The 22713-nt window shown below is 43.3% G+C and overlaps 3 protein-coding genes across 7 annotated transcripts in view; 1 reads left to right on the forward strand and 2 right to left on the reverse strand.

Annotated features, from left to right (window-relative positions):
* Window positions 1-8308, reverse strand: part of ZFP57 (ZFP57 zinc finger protein) — a 31756-nt gene extending 23448 nt beyond the window's left edge. Inside the window, exon 1 of the mRNA XM_054698455.1 lies at window positions 7915-8308. The gene's annotated coding sequence lies outside the window, so the exon portion shown is untranslated. The remainder of the gene's footprint in view (window positions 1-7914) is intronic.
* Window positions 8309-8516: 208 nt separating this feature from the next.
* On the reverse strand, window positions 8517-17462 carry LOC119251952 (putative uncharacterized protein ZNRD1-AS1). Of its 5 annotated transcripts, XR_008553050.1 has the most exons (5): window positions 17413-17462; window positions 17128-17254; window positions 16088-16113; window positions 12238-12313; window positions 8521-11848 (listed from the first exon to the last, which is right to left on the reverse strand). XR_008553050.1 is itself a non-coding variant. In XM_037519232.2 (3 exons), the coding sequence occupies exons 1-3, from the start codon at window positions 12779-12781 to the stop codon at window positions 11090-11092; spliced, it is 1065 nt and encodes a 354-aa protein (XP_037375129.1). In that variant the 5' UTR covers window positions 12782-15556; the 3' UTR covers window positions 8517-11089. The 5 variants fall into 5 exon arrangements, 1 of the variants encoding a protein (XP_037375129.1); XR_008553049.1 differs by lacking the exon at window positions 17413-17462 and having other exon boundaries at window positions 17128-17406; XR_005126670.2 differs by lacking the exons at window positions 17128-17254; window positions 17413-17462 and adding an exon at window positions 16832-17038.
* A 105-nt stretch (window positions 17463-17567) lies between these two features.
* Window positions 17568-22588, forward strand: POLR1H (RNA polymerase I subunit H). The gene is made up of 5 exons (XM_037519235.2): window positions 17568-17641; window positions 17811-17961; window positions 18190-18290; window positions 18487-18596; window positions 21014-22588. The coding sequence occupies exons 2-5, from the start codon at window positions 17826-17828 to the stop codon at window positions 21036-21038; spliced, it is 372 nt and encodes a 123-aa protein (XP_037375132.1). The 5' UTR covers window positions 17568-17641; window positions 17811-17825; the 3' UTR covers window positions 21039-22588.
* Window positions 22589-22713: the final 125 nt, after the last annotated feature.

A 22713-nucleotide genomic window follows, 5' to 3' on the forward strand; every position in this document is an offset into this window, starting at 1 on the left:
AGAGCAGTAGGCGAGACAGGAGAGGTCTGCTGCGCCATGTGGGTTTCTCCCTGGCCAGTCAGAAATAGAACCTGTGCTTCAGAGGCTGTGGACGGCTTCGCAGTGCTGCATGCAACCCGCTGCGCCACCAGGGAGGCCCTCCTCTATTTCTAAACAGAGATGAACTCACCTCCTGAATCACAAAGAAAATAAGAAGCCTCATAAAGGAAAATCCTTCCCTCAAGATATACCTATCTACATCCATATATCCCTCCTCCTGAATAATTAACCACCTAGAAATTTCTGCTATGTTCACAAGGAAAAGGTTTGAGGAAAATTATATCAGCTAGGTATTCTCCTCCAACAACACATTTATGGCTTTCTTAATCTTCCTAAGATATAAAATATTATCCATCTGAAAGTTTGTTAGGCATCATCCATTCTGGATAAAACATCATTATGAAAACACATTCAAGTAGAAAGTCCTAATGGTATGCAACCACATTGTTTCTGTATACAACCACCAAATTTGCTGTCTGGGTTCAAGTTACCAAAACATTTGAAAATGTCAATATTCACAAATTACTTAGCAGCTTTCTCTGGAAATGTTTATAAAATCAGAAGTCATTAAGCACATTCATCAAAGTCTTCAGTTCAACAAGTGTCCCTCTCTCCTCTAATCTCTTTGGAGCAGCTAGGTAAGGAAGGTTCTATTATCTCCACTGTGGATCTTAAAAGTAAGAGCTTCCTCACCATCAATCAGCCAACCCTGGCTGAGTTGGAACCCAAAGCAAACCTCCCAGTTCTAAACTCAGTACTCTGGTGGGGTTAAGTCACAGAGTGCTTGACAGCTGTCCAGAAGACAACAGGAAACTTACAGTCCCCTTCACCCTCCAAGGAACTTTAGCACCCTGATATTATAAGGGGGGCTTCCTGTCCCCTGGGAACTGATTTGTTTGGACTTGAAACTTTATGATTCTGCCAGTGTAGGGTAAGGAAAAATGTCAGGCTTTTCTGCCCTCCTGCCATCAGGATAGATGATGGATCCTTGAGGTCCTGAATGCATGCCTGATGGCGGGCACCTGGAATGGGTGTGGGCATAGGTAGATGGGATTCACCTGGGCTAAGACTGTGCTTTTTAAGGGCGGCGTCACAGGGACGCCAGCAGAAGCCAAAAGAGAAGCCGAGAGAAGGCCGGAGAGCCCAGAGTGAAGACCTGCTGGGGACTGGGAGGCTCGCAGGCCTCCCAGCTGGGAGGCCCCCCAGTACCACTGCCTGCCATATGCCTGGTGAACCCCAATAAAAGACCTGCAAAAGCCACTGAGGACTCTGACTCTTCCTTTACCCAGTCTGCTGGATCATAGAAAACCTGCACTGTGCCCGTTCCTGCCTCTACAGCCATGTACTTGGAAAAAAGTGTATGTGGATGACCTTGTCTAGGAGGCAGTAGAGGAAAAGTTCTGAGAAAGGGGTTAAAGGGAGAAACATATCCTGGATTTTATTGAAAGAATTTTAAAAAACAAAGATAGTACCTCCATTGAAATATAAACACAAAGAGTGCCCGACTTTGACAGTGAACAGAATGTAAGAAGGTGTACTATAATATCAGGAGCTGTTTTTGTATCTTGGGCCTGGTTCTCTCAGGCTGTATCCAGCAGCTAGCAAATGTCTTTCTTTTGTTCACTATTATGTATTAAGTCTAACATGTGCTAGACTATAGAACATACTTACAGGCATAAAACCACAATGGAAATTAACAAGCTCCACAAGCAGGATTGTCAATAGCACCACAATTTATATATTGTTTGAGCAGCTCCAGAAACACGTTAAAGAAATGTTTACAGAAGTACCATTTGTAGGTGAAAAAAACAAACTGAAAACAACCCAAATGACATCAGCTATTAGAGTAGTTAAATTGTGGCAAATTCATGTTGAGAGAATAAACTACACTAGAAATGTACAATTGGATCGTTGGTTTATCAGTGTATAAATAACATGCCATCCCGGAAATCAAATGATGAAAGTGTTATGAAGAGGAAAAAAATGAAAATATACTACAGTGTCACATGTCAACATGGATGGATAAAACATATTGAGCAAAAAAAAGTAAATCATATCAAGTGTATTTCCGTTTATATAAAGGTCATAAGCAGCAATTATGAGCAATTAGGAATATGTTAACATAGATGGTCAAAACGATTAAAAAAAAGGTGACAATTACTACAAAATTCAGGCTAGTGACTGCCTCTAGGATGAAGGAGAAGGCTGTGTATGGGGAGAGCACTAGGGCTCTTGGGGTGTAGCAATGTTACATTTCTCAGCCTAAGCAGTGGATACATAAACTTTTATTTATTTATTTATTTATTTATTTATTTATTTATTTATTTATTACTGTTTTGTAGTGGCAGGAAGGAACAGGGCAGAATCTCTATGACCCCAGCAGATGGGTAGAGGAGGAGAGTCCTGGAGCCCTCGGTGGCTATTTCAGGCTTTTATTGGGATTTACCAGGTATGCAGCAGGCAGGGGGGCGGGGGGCTGGGAGTCTTCCTGACTCTTCCTGGCTCTCTGTCATTCTCTTGTGGTCTCGTTCTCTCTCTTCTACTTTTTCATTCTTGTTCTCTTCTTGCTGGTTCCATTCCTCTGGCATCCCATGGTGCTGCCCTTATGAGCACAGTCTCTCAGCCCAGGTGTACCCACCTACGTATGCCCACACCCCACTCCAGGTGCCCGCCATCAGGCATGCATTCAGGACCACAGGGATCCATCATCAGTCCTAATGGTGGGAGGGCAGAAAAGCCTGACAATCATTTACCCTACACTGTTCTTCCAATTGTACATGTACATTTCATTTGTATATTAAAATTCACAATGAAAAGAATACAGGAGAGAAGAAAAGCATTATGTGTGACTCATCACTTAAGCAAGGGTGCCCGGGAGTAATAATGGTATCATTCACACACAGCACAAAGAAATGAAAAGGTGAGTCAAGTATGTGAAGTGGAGGTGATGGATTTAGAGTGGGCCAAAATGAGCCTTAACCATAGACTTTAATTCTTAGCCGCATGAGGTAGGAAATTTGCCTGCGATCACCAGTTGCTTTTATGCCAGATTTGAAGGAAAAGAAAGGGCAGTTGAACTTAACATTTCATGTTTTCAGCACTAAAAATCTTTGTAGTAAACAATTACTAAGGGTTATGCATTAGGTCACTTTTCAGTCCCTCTCAACTTAAAAGATTTATCAAGTACAGCTGCTGCTATTCACCCTGCTCTAGCTGTGAAAAGCCAAGAATTTAACCCTTGAACCACCACAGGTTCTTGTCTCACGAAGCCTTAGATAAGCAAGTGGCGAGAAGTAAATCTTTAGAGAGTAAAGAAGAGTTTATTTAGAGGATAAAGGACAAAAGTGAAGACTCCAAGGCAGTGATGCCAAAGAGGGGCAAAAGATGCCATTGTGAGCCCATGTCTAGGGGTATTTAAACTTTTTTTTTCCTCTATTCTAAAACCTTGTCATCCTCTCTGTGATTGCTCTCCCCCAGTGGCCATACTCCCCCGGCAGCTGTGTCCAGCTTTCCAGCTCTTATCTTAGTATTTCTTTCACTGCCCCTGTCTAAGGTCTCTTATAATTTGCTGCCCTCATTAGCCCTCCTGGATTTCTCTGCCCTTATCTCAGAAGCCTCTAACTTTCCCCCGAAGTCCCTGCCTGTGCTATCCCTGACACTGCCTACTTAACCCTAACTTGCCCTGGGACTCTGTAGGGTAAGGAAAAATGTCAGGCTTTTCTGCCCTCCCGCCATCAGGATAGATGATGGATCCTTGAGGTCCTGAGTGCATGCCTGATGGCGGGCACCTGGAGTAGGGTGTGGGCATAGGTAGATGGGATTCACCTGGGCTAAGACTGGGCTTTTAAGGGCGGCGTCATGGGGACGCCAGCAGAAGCCGAAAGAGAAGGCGAGAAAGAAGCAGAGAAACTGAGAGAGCAGAGAATGCCGGAGAGCCCAGAGTGAAGACCTGCTGGGGGCTGGGAGGCTGGCAGCCCCCAACCCCCCAGCACCCCTGCCTGCCTTGTACCTGGTAATCTAAATAAAAAGACCTACAAAAAGCCACTGAGGACTCTGACTCCTCCTTCACCCAGTCTGCATGGGATCAGAAAACCTGCCCTGTGTCCTGTCCTGACCTGTACAGACTCATTTCCCCCTCTACGGATGGAGCCTCTGGCTGCTGTTAGGACAAAGGATGCTGGTCTGATCTTCCTGCTGAAAGTGGGTGTCGTGGGGAGGCAGTCAGGGCTCCACTGCAGGGAAAAGTTCTAAGGGGCTTTGGAAGAAGGACGGCAGAGGTTTCATGTTGGGCTCCGTTTGAAGGACCATTTGTAGCTTAACCATCTTTAATCTAAAAGAAACAAATTTGACAATTAGGTTTAGAATGTGTGGCTCTTTGAGGCTGTTGTTTATTGACCTTGATTTATCACTATGCTCTGGACGTCGGTGCCACCATCTCCGTGCAGTTGTTTCCTGATCTTGGTCATCTCTGAGAGCAAAGGGTGCACCAGGCAGGACACAGTCTGCACTGGAATTTGAGGTGGCGCAGCATTTGGGAAGAACCCAGAAGGAGCCATTAGGTCGGCAGCCTCCTACAATATTCTGAAATGTATAGCACGTAGCAATAATTGAGTAATTAGCAATGCAAACCAATTTTAGGACTGAAAAGGCAAAGGTTAACGACACAAGCAGTGGCAAGTCCTCCACTTTTAACAATACACAGGGTAAGTTTTTTGTTTTTTTGGTTTTTTTTTTAAATGAGCCCTTTTTTTTTAAATTTATCTATTTATTTATACAAGCACTGGGTACAGTCAGAAGCGCGAGAGGGTGAGAGAATTCACCAGAGCCAGAGCGGGGAGCAGAGCAGGCAGAAGGACCGAAGTACACTGCTGAGGGGAGCAGCAGGCGGCAGGAGAGGTCTGCGCGCCATGTGAGACCCTCCTCCGGTGGCCGGGGAGCAGCCGGGGATCCAACCGGCGCTGCAGAGGCTGCAGGCAGCTTCGCAACCCAGCGCTCAACCACTGCGCCACCAGGGAGGCCCCACAGGATAATTTTTTATTAGAAAACAAAATTGTAGCTGGCAACAGTGGCCTCCCAGGCCAGGGGTATCACACTTGCTTTGTCAGTAAAGGAGCATCAGAGAGTTTTATTCAAGGCCAAAACCAGTCTCAGGTTTGTTTCGGGTTAGCCCTGGTAAGGGCTGGCAGCAAAACATTTCCCTGACACCCAAATCCAGGGTGAAGTCCACAGCCCTGTACATATAGTTGGATGCGGGTGGCAGTAGCGTATCTGGCTCTACTTGGCTGTGTCCAGGGTAGGTAGGGAGCCAGAGCTTGAAATTTTTGTTTTAACTTGTTGATGGTTGTCTGTTGGCACAAGTCACTAGACCAAAGATTTTTCTTTTCTTTTTTTTTTAAGATTTATTTATTTATTTATACAAGCACTGGATACAGTTAGAAGCGCGGGAAGGTGAGAGAATTTACCAGAGCCAGAGCAGGGAGCAGATCAGGCCGACTGACAAAGTACACTGCTGAGGGGAGCAGCAGGTGGCAGGAGAGGTCTGTGCGCCATTTGGGACCTGGCCGGGGAGCAAACTGGTGCTGCAGAGGCTGCGGGTAGCTTCGCAACCCAGCTCTCAACCACTGCGCTACCGGGGAGGCCCATGGGCCAAAGACTTCTTGCAACTTGTCTGTAAAGGGTTAATTGACAAGGTACCACAGCAATGCAAAGAATGGTTAGCCAGATTTTAGCTGTGGCTCAAGCCATCCATCAAGCATAACAATCCTCTTTTTAAAGCAATGTCTATGTCCCACACTTAGCTCTTTTTTTCTCCTCATTACATATCCTCTCACCTCAAATCACTTGCTTTTTTCCATCTTCTAAAACCTTTCTTGGACCTCAAGAGTCCACACACCCCCTTTTTTTTTTACCTCTCCCAAGAAGAAAGTAACTTTTTCCCCCATCTTTTTGAAAACCTTCCTTTTCTCTGCCTCACAAGAAGAGTCAATTTGAAAACAAATCCAATGCACAAAGACAACAAGTGGAACTAAGAATTTTCCTTCTCAGTTGGCTGTTTGGACAGGAGGCGAAGGTTCTCTAGAGGCTCAGAGGTCCAAGTGGTGGGTGGAGAGGATTTCTCAGCATCTGTCTGGACTCTCCAAATAGGTTGCGTCCCAAGCTTTTACTGGAGTATGATGTATCCAGGCATCCACTCCTGCCCCTTGACCACCATAACAGAAGAGAGAATAACAGGATGGGGACCCTCCTATGAAGGGTTATAAGAAGGAGAGTTAGTGGGAATAGTTTTGATAACAGTGTGGCTTTTAGAGTCACGAAGACATGGATGGCTTCAGGTGTACACTGGATTTTTGGACATTCCTCATGCTGATTCTCTTTGAGTAACTGATAAAGGGGCTGTGCTATTTCCCCAATTCTAGGAATCCAAATTCTACAAAACATCCAGTTATCCCTAAAAACCCTTGTAACTGGCCAACAGTCTCAGACAGGGAGTGATGAGAGATGGGTCAGATCCTTTCCTCTCCTAGTGCTTGCACCCCCTGAGAAAGCAACAGGCCAAGATATCTGAGCCGAGATGGGCATATCTGAGATTTTTCCTGGGAGATGCTGTACAGTCAGCCAGAAAATTCAACAGTGCCCGAGTGACTTCAGCACACTGATCCTTCCTCTTTGCACGCGGAAGAACTAAGGCTTCCAAATCAGAGGCTAAACCTTGCCCAAAGAGGTGGAGGCTGTCCCAGAACCCCTGGGGCAAGACTGTCCAATTCAGCTGACTGCAAGGGTGTGAGGGGTCCTCAAAAGCAAAGAGGAATTGAGACTTTAGCTACAGGGACACAGAGAAATGCATCTTTAAGATTTAAAACTAAACCACGCAGCTCCCTCAGGAATTTGGGACAAAAGAGTATATGGATTGGGCCTCCCTGGTGGTGCAGGCAGTTGAGCGCCGCACTGTGAAGCTGTCTGCAGCCTCTGCTGCACTGATTCGATCCCAGCCGCTAGAGAGTGTCCCACATGGTGCGCAGACCTCTCCTGCCATGCCTGCTGCTCCCCTCAGTAGTGTATTTCGTCAGTCTGCCTGTTCTGTTCCCCGCTCTGTCTTTGGTGAATCCTCTCACTCTCCCGTGCATCTGGCCTGTGCCCCAGTTTTTGTATAAAAATAAATCTTTTTTTAAAAAAAAGAGCATATGGATTTGGCACCACAGGATGTAGTGAGAACACTGCCTCATTTATAGCCCTAAGGCCCTGTAGTAGCTCCAGCTATTGCTCAGCTTTGAACTCCTAAGATAGGGATGTTACAAGGGCTATTAGAATGGACTAAGAGTCCTTGTTCCTTTAGATTAATAATGCCTTGTAGCCCTGACCAGACTTCAGGTCATAGAGGGTATTGACATCGATGGGGGAACTGATCAGGGCTTTTAAAAAGAATTTTAGCAGAGCTGTTTTGTCTCTCCCAATTCTCCCATTTGCCCATACATCAAATTGACATCTACCTCCACTAGCAGCAGGCACAACTTAGTCTTCTGATCAATATCCATGTGGATGGAAGCTTACATTTTTGCTAATAAATCTCATCCTATGAGCAGAGTCAGGCTTTCAGGGGCCACCAGGAAGGCAGGGAAAATAACAGATTCCCAGTCGCAACTCAAAGGTTGAGTAAAGAATGTAGTCATTGGATTGCCAGATACACCTTTAATAGTCTCTGACTCAGAGGAAGAGGGTCTGGGGTTATGGAGGACAGAGAAAGTGGCCCCTGTATCCAAAAGAAGTCAACATTCTGGTCCCCAACATTAAGGACCACTTGGGGCTCCTGTGGGGTTATAACTATGACGGGATCCAGCGTCTGCACCGGTCCCCTTCATGCCTGTTTCTGTTCCTTACCTCAGGGTTCTGGCCCTGGGTGCCCTTGGCCCCAAGGACAGTCTCTCTACCAGTGGTCTCCTTGGCAGATCCAGCAGGACCCAGGTGGCTTTTGCTGTCACTGAGCTCAGTTCCGCCTAAAGTGGCCCTTGTTGCCACAGACGTAGCAGGTGCCTGAGCTCCATCTCTCTTCCTGTCCCCCTCCTGGGGACCCTCTGTGACCTCAAAGGCTATTATGATGGCCTCTGCCTTGCGCCTGTCTGTTTCCATTCCCTTTTCTCCTCCTGACCTCAATTATAAAAGACCGAAGTGGTGACATACAGAAGGCTTTCCAGATTTTGTTCAGGGCCAAAGGCCAATTTTGTAACTTACTCGTGATAGCTGGCACTGATTGAGTGATGAATTTATCTTTTAACACTATCTGCCCCTCAAGCAAGTCTGGTGTCATATTAGTATGTTCAACCAATGCCTCCCTCAGCCTATCCATGAAGGCCGAAGGGCTTTCTTTTTCTCCCTGTATTACTCCTGCCAGCTTTGAGTAGTTTATTGGCTTGAAGTGTGGCTTTTTTTTTTAACCCTTCTATATTACAAGTAATAAAATGATTTCTGAGAGTCCTCTAGATCCCACCCTGATCAGATACAGGGAACTGCCTGACTTCCAGTGGGGCACTCTCTGAGTTCTTCCCTTGTTTTTCCCTGGGCATTTATAGTATACCTGCCATCCCCATACTGTAGGGCTCCCCTAAGAACTTTTTCATTTTCTCCTGATGAGAGTCTGGTTGAGAATGAGCATTATATCTTTCCATTCCAAATCAAATGACATGGTTAGGTCTTGAAACACCTCGATATATTTACTGGATGATCTGAAAACTTTCCTAGGCCTGTTTTAATTTGTCTCAGATCCCATAAGGAAAAGGGAACGTGCACTTTAACAGGTCCCCCTCTTCCACTAGCCACCACCTGAGTTTGCGACAGAGAGAGGTAGGGTGATGGCTTGTTTTCAGTCTTATCTGGGAGATCAGTGGATAATACTTTAGGCTGAGGAACTGACTCCTGCTAGACCATTGGTGGCATAGATGGAGGCGAGGCAGGACTTAAGTCCTCATTTACTTTATTTGGCGCCCCTGGGTACGGAGGGCAAGATGGCAGTATTGGCTGGGGGATGGGCAGAGGCTCCCCAGTAGGCATTAGGCTGTGTCTCCACATAGGTTTTATTGCCCCTGAGGGCAGAAAAGGCCTGTAAATAGGCCAATTCTGACTGTTTTCGTTCCTTTAGACAAAAAAATCCCAACTGACATATAATTGATACTTCCCTCAGGTGGCCAGGCTTCCCCATCCTTGAGGTCATACTGTGGCCAGGCTTGATACAAAAAAAGATAAACCCTTTCTTTTTCAAGGATTCAGGGTCAAACTGATCCCAACTTTTCAGGATGCAGGAGAGAGACGTGCTGTTTTTCAAGACGGATAAGGAAGCTCCCATCTGCAAAGAAGAACAAAGGTAGGTGTCCAGCACAAGCTTCTTTCTAGAGGCGGCTTTTCCTCTTTTTAACCTCTGTGAGCGATGAACAGTCTGCAGGCATGGGGGTCTACTGGAATTAATCACTCCTGTCACCAGCATGACCCGAATACCTGAGCCTATCTGCTTCTCCCACCAAACAGAAGGCGTGGTGTGCTGGCCTTCGTGGGACCATACCAGTTACCCTGTACCAAAGGGCCCATTCCAAGTGTCAAATGAGCTTATGGTGAGCCACTCTTCTCATCTGCGAAGAGAGTTCCTGAATGCAGCTGAAGAGTAGAGACTGAACGGTAGCTGCAGACAGGGTTATGGGGCCTAACTTCCAAATGTGCCCATCCACCATGAAAATGGGCCTCACAGCCAGGGTCCTTGAACATGCAGTAGCCTTGGGCTTGATATTTACTTTCCCAAAATCTTCTGTCTGAACAATTCCCATGAGATAAACATTTATTATCAGATTACTATACCAGAGTTGTATTCACCTATCTGGATTTAGGGCTTGGGGCAAACCTGTTGCAGAGGCAGGATGGGCACAGTGCAGGTTTTCTATGATTGGAGCAGATGGGGTAGAGCAGAGTCCTGGAGCCCTCCGTGGCTTTTCAGGCTTTTGTTGTCATTATACCATGTACAGAGCAGCAGGCTGGCAGGCCTCCTGGCCCCCGGCAAGTCTTTACTCTTACTGGGCTCTCAGGCGTTCTCTCGTAGTCTCGTTTTCTCTCTTCTGCTTCTCTTTCATTCTCTGGCTAACTAACTCTGAACCCTTACTTTCCCAACTTTCTGATATCTAGAAAGAAAATAAGCCAACTAGAAAATAATAAATTTCAGTCCGCTTAGTAAGTAAAATTCTCATTGAATTTCTAAATGAGTATTGAGGGTGAATTTAGTCACCTAAGTGGACCCAAACACTGGGAAGGTCTTGCTTAAGGTGATAGAAAGTGACAAAATGTGGAGTTGTTAGAAACACAAGATGACTGCACCTCCTTCTTTTACTTCCTTCCTTCTCCCAACCTGTCCACGAAGGCTCAGTAGGTATCTTTCCTTTGGACAGCACCTGTACTTAGCTCTGTAACTCTTGCCATATTTTATTATCTGTCTACAGAATCTAGGCCATTAGTACAAACTAATCAAGGGCAAGGCCTTCTCTTTATTCTCTCATGGTAATTAACACAATGACATGCACATAGGAGGTTCTCAAAATTTAAGTTTCTCCTACAAGTAAATTGTGTGGTACAAGTTAAACTTTCAGGGCCTAGTTAGTTTCCTGATGAAACTGTGAATGGAAAACAAAAGACTATAGTAGTAATCTCATCAAGATCACCATTGAGAGTAGGAGGAGTGGAAAAGGCAGACTAGGGTAATTACTTATTCATTATCATTTTTCAACCCAGGTTTTCCCAAGAGGGGGAATTAATATTTATGAAACATTTAATATGTGCTAATACTTATTCAAAAAAATAATCCACCCAAGAATGCTATGAAATATTATTCCCACTTTATGGATGAAGAAACTAAAAGAAGCAGCCTGAAAAAAACACAAGGCGACCAAAAGTAGGTAGTTTAGTTATCAAGTCCAGAACTATCTGATACAAGCAGGAATAGCTACTGAATCCTGTGGAGAGAATGGACTTAAAAAATTTTTTCATTTAAGAGCTATTTTATCAAAAAGGCAGTGAAACTTTGCTAATCTTTTATTTTTCGTATTTGACTTCTCAAAAAGGGTGGTACAGTTAAGAATTTTTTTTGATATGGTTTTATAATTATTTTCTCCCTTTCTCTGTTCTGAGACTTTTCCATAAGAATATTCACTTTAATCAGACTTCTGCATGGCTGGTAAAGTGGATAAGCAGTAACGTTTTCAAACTCTTTTATTTCTTCCTTTACTTTCTCACGCTTCTCACATATAGGTGGCTGTTTCTCAAGATGTCTTTTTCTCAAGATTTTTTCCTTAAGTTTTTGCTCTGTAAGTTCTCTCCCTCGAATCATACGTTCTTGGTGATCTTTAATTTGCATCTGTTCTCTATTACTTATCTGCTTCCTTCTCTGTGCAGTCTGGATGCAATGTTCTTCTGGTACAATTCTTGGAAATGTTGTTTCAGTGGAGCATCGTGATTGTCTAAACGTTTTATTCCTTAACTCTCTGGCATGTCCTGTTCGATTTATGTGTCTTTCTATGTGCTTCATCTCTCTCTCAGGTACTAAAAAGTACTGCTTTTGTGTCTCTGTGCTTCGGGTCATCCTCCCCTCCGGTTTCTTCCTGATTTCACTGCTTGTCTCTTGTTCTCTCATCATTTCCACTATTCTTTTATTGTAATGAGACTCTGCTTTGGCAAGCCAGTAGTCAAGAGAAAGAGCTTGCTCCCTAGAGAGTCTTTCATACTCCTCTTGATATTTTCGAGTTATCAGTTGTCTTGCTGCTGTTGTATGCACGCCACCTAGATTCTGTGAAAGGGAGATACAAAATTTTTTTATAATGCAAACATCCTTTTACTCTGAACACATTCAAACAGGAGTCCACCCTCCCTATTGACACCAATAAAACACACGACTTTTTATTTACTTTGTGTAACAATTGTGATTTTGCTCCCATCACTCCTAGGTGAGTCTGTGAACTCTGAAAGTTGAAGTACCCATCACCAAAAACAATAACTAGTTTTCAAAAAATACAGCATTAAGAGTTTCAAAATAATACTCTGATTTGCAAGTATGGATATAGCTGGAAAACATTTGCCAGTCTAGATACACTATTGGAAGGTGTCAATTGGGGAGAAGGATTTTAAACCTAAGATTCCTTTTCCTGATAGTTTCAAACTGCTGTGAAGATAATTTACCAGGATTTTTTTCTCTAGTGGGGACTGTTGACCTGCAGCAATCCTAGGGTCTTTAGATGCTTTAGCCCAGGCCAATCTGGAAGATAGAAAAAACAAGGTGGATTAAAATGTGGGTGGTATAAGAACACATCTACTTACATGTAGACTGAACCAAAAGCCCCAATTGTTTTGACCAAGGCCAAGGGTATTTCTCTCAGAAAGAGAAAACCAAATAGTAAGGCCATTTCCTCCATAGGAAACCACTGCCTTCCTATGGAGAACAATGAATGCCTTTTTAGTAAGAGGAGGATCTTTCATATAAACTAAAAACATACTTCTCTTGTGGACTCAACATGAACCACTCTGAATCTTCAATCCGGGATTTGGAGCGGGAAGAGCCAGATTCCTTGGTGAAGGATTGCCCAGGCACATTTGTTACAGACTGTTCAGGCCCCAAACCTTCTCTGTTTTGTGAGATGATTCTGGACTTTGGTGCTATCAGTTCATTCTCTTTCTGAAGTTTCTTGATCCGGGCTCTCTCTGCCTCTATCAACACATACAGCATCTCTGCCCTCTAATCTTTGTTCTGAAATTGTTCTTATTTGACCCCCCTCCCCTCTGCTTGCCTGTTATATACTGTCAACCATCCTTCACCCTAAATCCATTATGAAACCCTGTTGAACCACTTGAGGTGGGAATCTGTGGTTACACTGGGGCAGGACAGGCTGATGGCAACACAAGTGAAGACTATCAACTTTTTATGTGTCGTCCCTAACCTAATCTGTATTTACTGTGAGGTCATTTTGAAGTTAAGTGAGGATGCCTAGTATTTCATCTCTGTGCTTCTGTTTTAATGCCATTTACGATTAAGAGTTGGGCTTTGGAGCGTTGACAGGGCTGTTTGAATTCTAATTTTATCATCTCCTAGTTGAGTGACTCAGGGTAAGTGTATCTCTGTTAGTTTCCTCATCTGTAAAAAAGGGGATTAGACAAAAATGTCTCTCTCAGTGTTGTAAAGAACAAATGTGAATTAAAGAGCTTGATACAATGCTTGATATGTGGTAAGTTCTCAATAAATAGCAGTTGTCCATCTTCCACAGGGTAAGCCCTAACTCCATAAGGTCTTTCTGGTATAATCTATGTAACAGATTTTTACTTTCTCCTGAACACTTAACTTTTTTTTTTTTACTTCAACAACACATTTGAAAATCAGTCATTTACATTGTGATTCAAACCACTCTTAATATTTTGATGCTAACATTATGAAGTTTAGGAGCTATCATCTATAAATACAATAATCTGTCTATATTATTGGAACTGATATCACGTATTGATTCTCACTGCCCTCTTTGGCACATTACTGTTTGTATAACTATTTTGAGATTTTAAAACTATAACCATCTTTTATTTACCTAGCACTGTGATCACAAATTGTGAAAATTAATGATTTGTTAACTATTTACACTTGTCACATAATAGCTGAGCATCTTTCATATTCCCTGTAATGTTGTATATATCTTTTTTTCCCCTGTCTCAATATTTTAATGTTGACTTCTTTGAACACAACATGGTTTTTGGTAAAGATAAATTCATTCTAATTTAACATATTTCAAACAGGAAATTTGGCTGAACAATTCAATCCCCAAACATCGACTGTGACTGTAAGGCAACAGAATATCAAATCAGTAAATCTACTGCACTTGGCGAAGAAAGTAAATTCCTCCTTTGTCTCCCAGCTCCAGAAGGCAATGTTTCTCATTGGCTGTGCAAGCTCTTCTCACTCAAGTCTGAGTCTATGTTCAAATTAGTACATCCATCACCACATTCTTCCAATAATAAGAAATCTGACAAAACAGCATTCCAGTAGCTGTGTCTCCGGTTTTTTGAGTCTAGAAATGAATTTAAGATGTGATCTAATCACAGTCAACAAATTGATTGTACTGACTTCCACATTTCATGAACATGTTCACCACGAAAGCACAGGATGAGGTTTCTCTGACTAGCGCTAACACTGTGTGATCAGTTGGGTGTTATGGGGATGCACGTTCTAGGTGACAGGAGTATACAGACATAATGGAAATAAAAATCAATCTTACTGCACATGGTGTCTGGGTGAGCAATAAAAACACTGTGATATGGGATGAAAATTCTTTACCTCTTGCTTCCTCTCAGCCCTTTTTCTAGAGTCTGACGTAGCAGTGATATCCATCGACATACATGGGATAGCTGGGAGTAGCTGGCATTTGATCCAGGATTTTATAAAAATAGCATGTGACCTCTACAGTATGTTCTTCATACATCAAAATGAAGGGATGTTTCAGAAGTTCTTTATACTTTGGCTTTTGTATTCATCCTTCGTAAGGCACAAGTTGACAAAGTTGATGAAACTGGGGGAGAATTCCCTTTCCTCAGAATTACTGAGCTGTGGAGGATCACCTTTCACCACTTGTGTTAGTTGATCAAGTTCACTATTCCACTTTGGATAAGGAAAGCGGCCTGTGGCCAACTCGTACAATGTGATCCCCAAACTCCAGATATCAGAACGGACATTATATCCTTGTTGTGATGCACGTGGGTCTATTTGTTCAGGTGCCATGTATGGCCTCCACCCAGCATCTCTTGTCTTGGCAATGGGGTCAACAAGCTGTCCACTGATGCAAAGTCAGAGTTTAATATTTCCACTTCTGTCCAGAAGACTATTGGAAGATTTGATATCTCTGTGAATGATTTTCAAGTTTTCCTTTATGTGGTTTAGTGCTTTCACAGTTGCTAAAGTGATTTTGCCTAAAATTTTTTCTGGAATAACATCATCTAATACACTGTATACATATTTGTAAAACTTACCAAACGAGGTAGACATGAATTCCATACAGATCCAATAGTCACCCTCTCTGAAGAGTGTCCCATAAAACTGAATAATGTATGGACAATCACTACTCTGCAGTACTACATCCAAATCCATAAGAAATTGTTTTTGTTCTTTTTCATCCACTGTTGACCGAATTCTTTTAACTGCCATTATTTGTGCACTTGGTTTGTGACCATTTTGTTGACAGAGCCATAAGCTCCTCGTCCAATTTCTCCAAGGTCTTTCAAGTCCTCTGCAGTGAAATTCCATTGCTGTTCAGGGGAGATCTTCAGTTTTCCCGATGATTCAATGCTGTGTGTTCTCAGTCTCCCTATGTGTGGATTTTGAACTCCTGTAGGATTGGGATTCAGAGTAAACCTTGCTGTAGATTTGAATGGTGGATTTGCAAAATTCAACTTCAGTGCTTTGCGTTTACCCTGCATGCTGCTGACGGCCAGGTGGCCTGGCGCTGGGGTACCCAACGGGGCTTGAATGCCACTGCTGCTGCTGCTGCCGCCGCCCCCAGAACCACCACTGCTCGGGCTCGAGGCCACCATTGTCTGGAGTGAGGAGCTGAGCAGTGCCACCTGTATATATCTTTTTATTAAAAAATTCATTGGACTTCTTTGTAGTACACAGGCATATTTGTTTTATATATCTTAGTCCTGCACTCTCATATGTTGTCCTACAAGTGTATCTTCACTGTATTCTAATTATTCACTTGTACTCAAGGTCAGAGAACAGTTTTCAACTTTGTAGTTGATGCCTCAGCTCAAAGACTGCATAGATGTTTAATACATATTAACTGAATGTCAGATTGTGAGCATCTGTGGGGAAAAGAGTCATGCCTGCCTTATAATGTCTGTGTTCTTTGACTGCATTAGGAAAGTAAGGATTATACCCATGGTGGATATTCACTTACTGTTTTTTCAAACTGAAAAAGTAATGTTGGGGAGGGGAGAGAGCTAATTTCAATTTCCACTTTCAAATGAGAAGAAACAGATGAGAATAAAAAATGCTTACCATCATTGGTTGGGCAAGAGACTGGCCTTTGTAAGATAAAAAGAAAGCAGGTAAGAGAAATTAGGGCCTTGTTGCTCTCCAGTGGCTTGCTCAAGAGTTTTAACCCCATCACTATTGTGTCTTTCCATTACTGCAGAGAAAGGCAGACTAGAGCCTCTCTGAGAACACATCAGATTGTCTCCACTGGAGGAGAAAACAGTGATGGCTCCAGACTTTTTACAGGTAAGGAGCTTAGCACAAGTTATCTGGTGAGGGGTGAAGGGGGGCAGGTGCAAAGGTGGAAGGGTATTAAGAAATTCATCTAGAAGCTGTCCCTTCAGGGAAAGTTTGTACTTTAGATTGTAGATTACACATGAATGAAAATAGCATGCATTGCTAAAGTTACTTGTCTTAATGTTTTTGAAACGATTAGAAAAATATCAAGTGTCCACCTAATGGAGGAGGAAGTTCTAAAGTTGGCTGGAGGACAGGCAACGGAAGGGGTGGAGCTGAGGTTCCACAATTCAACCTAAGGCTTACTGAAATTCTAACCACAACTACTCCCTTGACTAATGTGAGTTTTCCTCATTTGGAAGGAGTCTAAGGTGGGTTGGGGGGGATCCCAACCTTTTCTTTCAACACCTCCAAAGTCTTGGGCTGCTTCCCAAGTTCCCACTTTATCCCTGTTTCTTTTGGTTCCACGTGACTGAGTATTCCTCCTCACCTTACCCTCATCACTTCTGGCCCCTTGAAAAGAAAATTCACCTCTTCCAAGGGCCCGGAAAAGACCCCAAAGCACGCAAGCCAGGTCGGGCCCTGCAGAGAGCCCTTGCATGGTCCACGAGGCCCAAGGTGCGTTAGGACTCTATGAGAATGTCTGCTTGTTTGTTTACCACTGGGCAGCCGCCTAGGGGAAATATAGGCTCAGGATAGGCGGGAGTTGTAGTTCTTCAAGGCCACTGAAATTAGAATTTGTAGGCCTCCCTGGTGGCGCAAGAGGTTAAGCACAACACTGAGGCAATCCCGGGCCGGCCAGGGAGCAACCCACGTGGCGAGCAGACCTCTCTTGTCTCGCCCGCTGCTCCCCTCAGCAGTGTATTTCGGTCGGTGGATCTGTCTCTGGTGGATCCTCTCGCCCCCCGCACCTCTGGCCTGTGCCCCAGCTCTTGTATGCTTGGATGGATAAAGCTTTAAAAAAAAGAAAAAGAAAGAAAGAAATTAGAATTTGTAAAGATTGTCAGGGAAAACGCCCCCGAGACTGGGTTCCTACAAGGTAGTGAAACCGAGAGCAGACATATTTCAGAATTGGGTCCTGAGAGCGCAGTCTGACACGCAGCACGGGTTACCCGCTTTCGTAGCCGACCAGGAGAAGGTGGCGCCGCGCAGCCTCCACACACGGTCAGCTCCAGACGCACGGGGCGCGGCGCGCGCGGCGCTGGGTTATGACGTCACAGCCAATCGCGAGCCGGGACGCGCCGACGCCCCCGCCCGCCGCGCTCGGGGCCCCTCAGCGGCCGCGGAGTCGCGCTCTCCCGCGCAGTGGCCTCACTCCGGCCCGCCCCTGCGGGTCTCCAGGTAACGGGTGCCGGCGGGGGACCCCGAAATCTTGGGCTCCTCGGCGGCAGGGGCGCTAGGCGTGCGTGGACGGAGGGTTATATGGGCGTAGTCCCGGGCGGTACAGAAATGATTCCCCGGAGTGGGGGCTGACGACTCGCTCCTTAATAAACTCCCGTCCCCCTCCCAGGGCTCGCTGCCCATCATGGACCTCGCCGGCCCTTGCTCCAGCTTTCAGTCGGACCTGGATTTCTGCCCGGATTGCGGCTCCGTCCTGCCTTTGCCCGGGGCCCAGGATACGGTCACCTGTACTCGCTGTGGCTTCTCCATCAACGTGCGGGGTGAGAGGGGCGGCCCCCGCGGAAGGTCCAGCGTGAAAGTGGGAGGAGCGGGGGAGTGGCTTGGCGACCTCAATATCGGTTGCATTGGAGAGGAGGACCCTAAAACAGGAGATCAGGCATTTTATAAAACCTGAAAGGGTTGTAGGGCCTCCAGGCCTAATGGAGGTGGAATTGGGGGTGCCCATTCCCGTCGCTTGTGTGCACAACCAATTTTTACTGCACGCGCAGACTTCGAAGGGAAGGTTGTGAAGACCTCATTTGTGTTCAACAAACTGGGTACCGCTATACCTACGTCGATGGAGGAAGGACCTGAGTTCCAGGGACCCGTGGTAAGTTAATAACGTCATGGACTCGCCCCATTAGTTGGCAGGTAAATGAAGTGGCGATTGCTGAGATCTGGAGAGGTGTGTGCCCAATTCCAAGGGGCATCTTCGAGCCATAGTGTTTAAAGAGCGTGAATGCGTGATTCCTGTGATAACTGAGGAGGATTAACCAGGCCTCCCTAATCCACAAGTTGTTTCTCAGGTTGACAGGCGCTGTTCTCGATGCGGTCATGAGGGGATGGCCTACCACACCAGACAGATGCGCTCAGCTGATGAAGGGCAGACTGTGTTCTACACCTGTACCAACTGCAAGTGCGTATCCTTTCCTTGCTCTCTGCCTTTTTCTCAGTTTACCAACTAGAAAACCCAGTGACTTACTTTTTGTATTGAATAAACTTTCTTTTAGTCCCATCCCTCATTTCTGCACAGTCCAGATTGGTGGTAGTTTTATTGTTAAAAACTGCACATTCTTTTTATAACTGAATTAAAAACCTTTAAAGATATTTCAAAGGAGATGGAAAAATACAGAAGGCGAATGTTGCTTAGTAGTCAACATGATGTGCTGGAATCTTCCAGTGCACTCAGTAGTAGTTTTTGGTGAGAATTGACTTGTTAAAAAGAACATGAGCTTTCTGCATTTCGGTGTTAGGCAGTTTCACTACTATATGTCAAGAGGTGGCTTTATTTATTCTTTATTTATTGGCTTTGTTTATCCTTTTTAGGATTTGCTAGGCTTTTTAAAAGGATATATTTATGCATACAAGAGCTGGGGTGCAGGCCAGAGGTGTGGGGTGGGGAAGGAGTCACCAGAGACAGAATGGGGCTCCAAACAGGCAGATCTACTGAAATATACTGCTGAGGGGCGCATCGGGCAAGACAGGAGAGGTCTGCTGCGAACTTGTGCTGCAATAGGTGCGGATAGCTTCGTAGTGCTGACGCTTAACCTCTTGAGGCACCAGGGAGGCCCTGTTGGACTTTTAAAATTGAGCAGTTGTTGGTGGTTTTTTCATCAACCTTGGAAAATTAACAACCATTATCTCATAGAACTTGCCCTTCCATCTTCTCAATTCTCACATTCTGGAACTCTGATTAAATAGAACTATCTTCCATTTTTGCTCACCTTGTCTTTACTGTTTTCAATCTTTTATATCTTTATGTTTTCTTTGGATAATTAAGATTTCGGGACCTCCTTGGTGGCAAGGGGTTAAGCACAGCACTATGAAGCTATCTGCAGCCTCTGTAGCACGAGTTCAATCCCTGGCCAGGGAGGTGACCCACATGCCACAGCAGACCTCTCCTGTCTTGCCCGCTCCTCCCCTTAACAGTGTATTTAAGTAGATCTGCCTGTTCTGAGCCCCACTTTGTCTCTGGTGAATCCTACCCTCCTACCTCTGGCCTAAACCCCAGCTCTTGTATGCATAAATACATAAATATTTAAAAAAATACTTAAGATTTCTCTACCAGGCCATTAATTCTGTCTTTAGATTATTTCAAATAATAATGATCAAATATAGCAAGTCTTTAATTTTTTTTAGTTCATATCTCATCATTTTAAATAATTCTCAATTCTTTAATCATAAATTTTTCCTCTTATTGTTAAAATATGTATTACATGTAACTAACTTTTTTAAACATGGATATTTATATAGTGATAATACCGATACCCACAGGTTTTTGTGGGTCTCATATTGCTGTCTGCTATTTCTGCTTTCATGGCGGTTTTTTCCCTTCTTTTGTGAATTTTAACTATAAACTTTGATTAAAAAAAAATCTGAATACTAGGAGTTCTTAGAGGCTTATGGTGAAATGTTTTCTCAGCACTTGTGTTTTCCATTCAGGTGCCTTGAGTTATTACATTAACTTCTTGGCTTTAGAGTTTTTGGAGCACATAGGTAGTACGAATTTGGGCTTATGGTTAGAAATTCTCCGGGGAGATTTTTTTTTTTTCATCAGAGATTTATCTCTGGTTTCTTCATGTGTTTGTCAAGAGAGCAAGGGTACCATAGAAGCAGGGACTTCAGTTTTAACTTACCTGTCTAGATTCTTGGTTTTATCATCATTTTATCTAATGTAAAGATTGCCTTTACAATCTTTTTTTTTTTCCCACCTCAGCAATAGACTAGAAATATTTATAGGTACATAAGTCTTTTGAGAGTATTTTTTTTCAGCCTTTTTTTTTTTTTAAAGATTTATTGATGCATGTGAGACCTAGGGTGTAGGCCAGAGTTGTAGAGGGGGAGGTGAAAGGATTCACTTGAGACAGAGTGGGAAGCAGAACAAGTGGATTGACTGAAATATACTGCTGAGGGGAATAGGGGTGAGACAGGAGAGGTCTACTCCGTAAAGTGGGTCAGCTCCCTGGCAGGGGATAGGACTTTGTGCCGCAGTGGCTGCCAATAGCTTCCTAGTGCTGAGACTTCCTTGCACCACCAGGGAGGCTACCTTTTTCCCCCAGTCTTACTTACTTTTTAAAGAAGTTTTACATTTTTATGTGGTCTAATTTATCATTTTTTTTCTTTTGTGTCCTAATAAATCTTTGCATAGTTCATAATTTGTTAGGTATATTTTTAATCCCACCATTTTCAGTTGTCTTGAAGGAAGATTCAGGGCAGCTAGTACTTCACATTAGCATAAGTAAAAGTCCTTCTTTGGTTATTTGAGAATCCCATTTTACATTGCTAGAACCTCTTTCTTTGATCAAATATAACAAGTCCTTTATTTCTCCATAGGTTCCAGGAGAAGGAAGACTCTTGATTCTTTCTTTGGATGACTCAACAATTTAGCCTTCCTTAGAAGGTAGAGGGTATTGGGTTCTTAGATACCTTGTCTGCCTCCTGGTTGCAATGTTTTGCTCCCCAGAGGAAGCAGATCATCGTATGGGCAATATCAGCTGTCCTCAGAGGACTCCCACTCCTAATTAAATTTCCTTATCAAAGTTATATTTTCACACCTATTATATAATACATTGTTACTTCAATAAAAAAGTTATATTTTTTCTTAAGACCCAGGCATTTATATGTTACTTACAGTAGGTCTTGTTCCAAAAGGAATTTAAATGAGCTTACAGGGATGTATTTCTTTTGTCAACCAATATATCAAGTACAAAAGTATAATATAAATTAGTACATGAGAAAGAATAACACAAGTACGAAAAAATGGAGCCAAGAATAAACCAATATTAAAAAAAAAGCTTATCCATACACCCCTGTCTAAATCTATTTGGTGCCTGAGTTTTAGGGAAATAAAAAGTGGGAGTTTGCTTACTAAGAGATTCAACAGATAATTTAACTAGCTCTATTTGATATGTAAATTTGTCCAAATTTACATACAACAAATTTACATCAACAAATTTTGATACCAAGGACTAGTAAGTACTTACTACATGTGACATTTTGGATATATATATATTTGTTTTAATTGCTCAAGATAAATATTTATATTCATTGAAATGTATGTAGAAATGTATGTAGAAAGGTTGAAAAAGTAAAAATCAAGAACTCCCACTCCATGGAGATACTTGTTCTTTTAATGGGCTACACTGATACATGCTGGGTTGTATCTTGTGAACCAAAAACCTGAAAGGGAAATATATGTAGTCCAGGCCAAGAAACATTAAAGTTTGCGTTTGGAAATCTACTCCCGCATTTCTTGGCTTAAATGGTGATCAAGGTAGGACAGTAATGATTGTAATTGTGTGATCCATTATGCATTGAGTTCTCAAGCAAACTTCTCTCTGACCCTCAGCAATTTGGAGGGATAGGCAGCCTTTTCCACAGTACATTTGAACTGTGCTGGCAGTTGACTTTGTAGTCCCACTCCTGAAACATGAAACAAATCTGTTCATGCGTCTATCCTTTAAGCCTTTCACTGCCCATTAACACTGACTGGATAAAACTCAACTTTCTTAGCAAAGTCTACAGAACTATATAACCACAGCTATCTGTTGCCTCGTTTGGCATCTTATATTCCAGCTGTACAAAACTGCATTTCCATCAGTGCACGCAATACGTTACAAGCTACCTAAAATATATATAACATTTGTTGCTTCTGGTTCTCATTTTTACTCACTTGCACCCTGAGAAACACATTTTCTATCAAAGCATAAATTGGCCAATTTATGACCTTTCATTTACTTCATATTATCTCCACTCCATAAAAGTATGTTTGCAGAACGTAACTAAATCCAATTTCATAGTTGCGATTTACTTCAATGTTAGTATCCCAATGGTTTATATTTTTGTTCTAAGCATACCAATCTTTCCTACTACGATGGGAGCTAAAAGGCAGGATCTGCGTTTTATGCTCCTTCCTCTTCAATGCTTAGCACAGTGACAGGAGAAAAATCCAAACTGAAGGTACATGAAGAAACCCGCTCAAACGCCAACAACTGTTCTAGGTCCCGCTTCTCTCATCCCAAACGAAAGAAGGA

The sequence above is a fragment of the Talpa occidentalis genome, unplaced genomic scaffold (genome assembly GCF_014898055.3).
Source record: "Talpa occidentalis isolate TD23 unplaced genomic scaffold, MPIMG_talOcc4v2.1 talOcc4.2, whole genome shotgun sequence".
Classification (NCBI taxonomy): domain Eukaryota; kingdom Metazoa; phylum Chordata; class Mammalia; order Eulipotyphla; family Talpidae; genus Talpa; species Talpa occidentalis.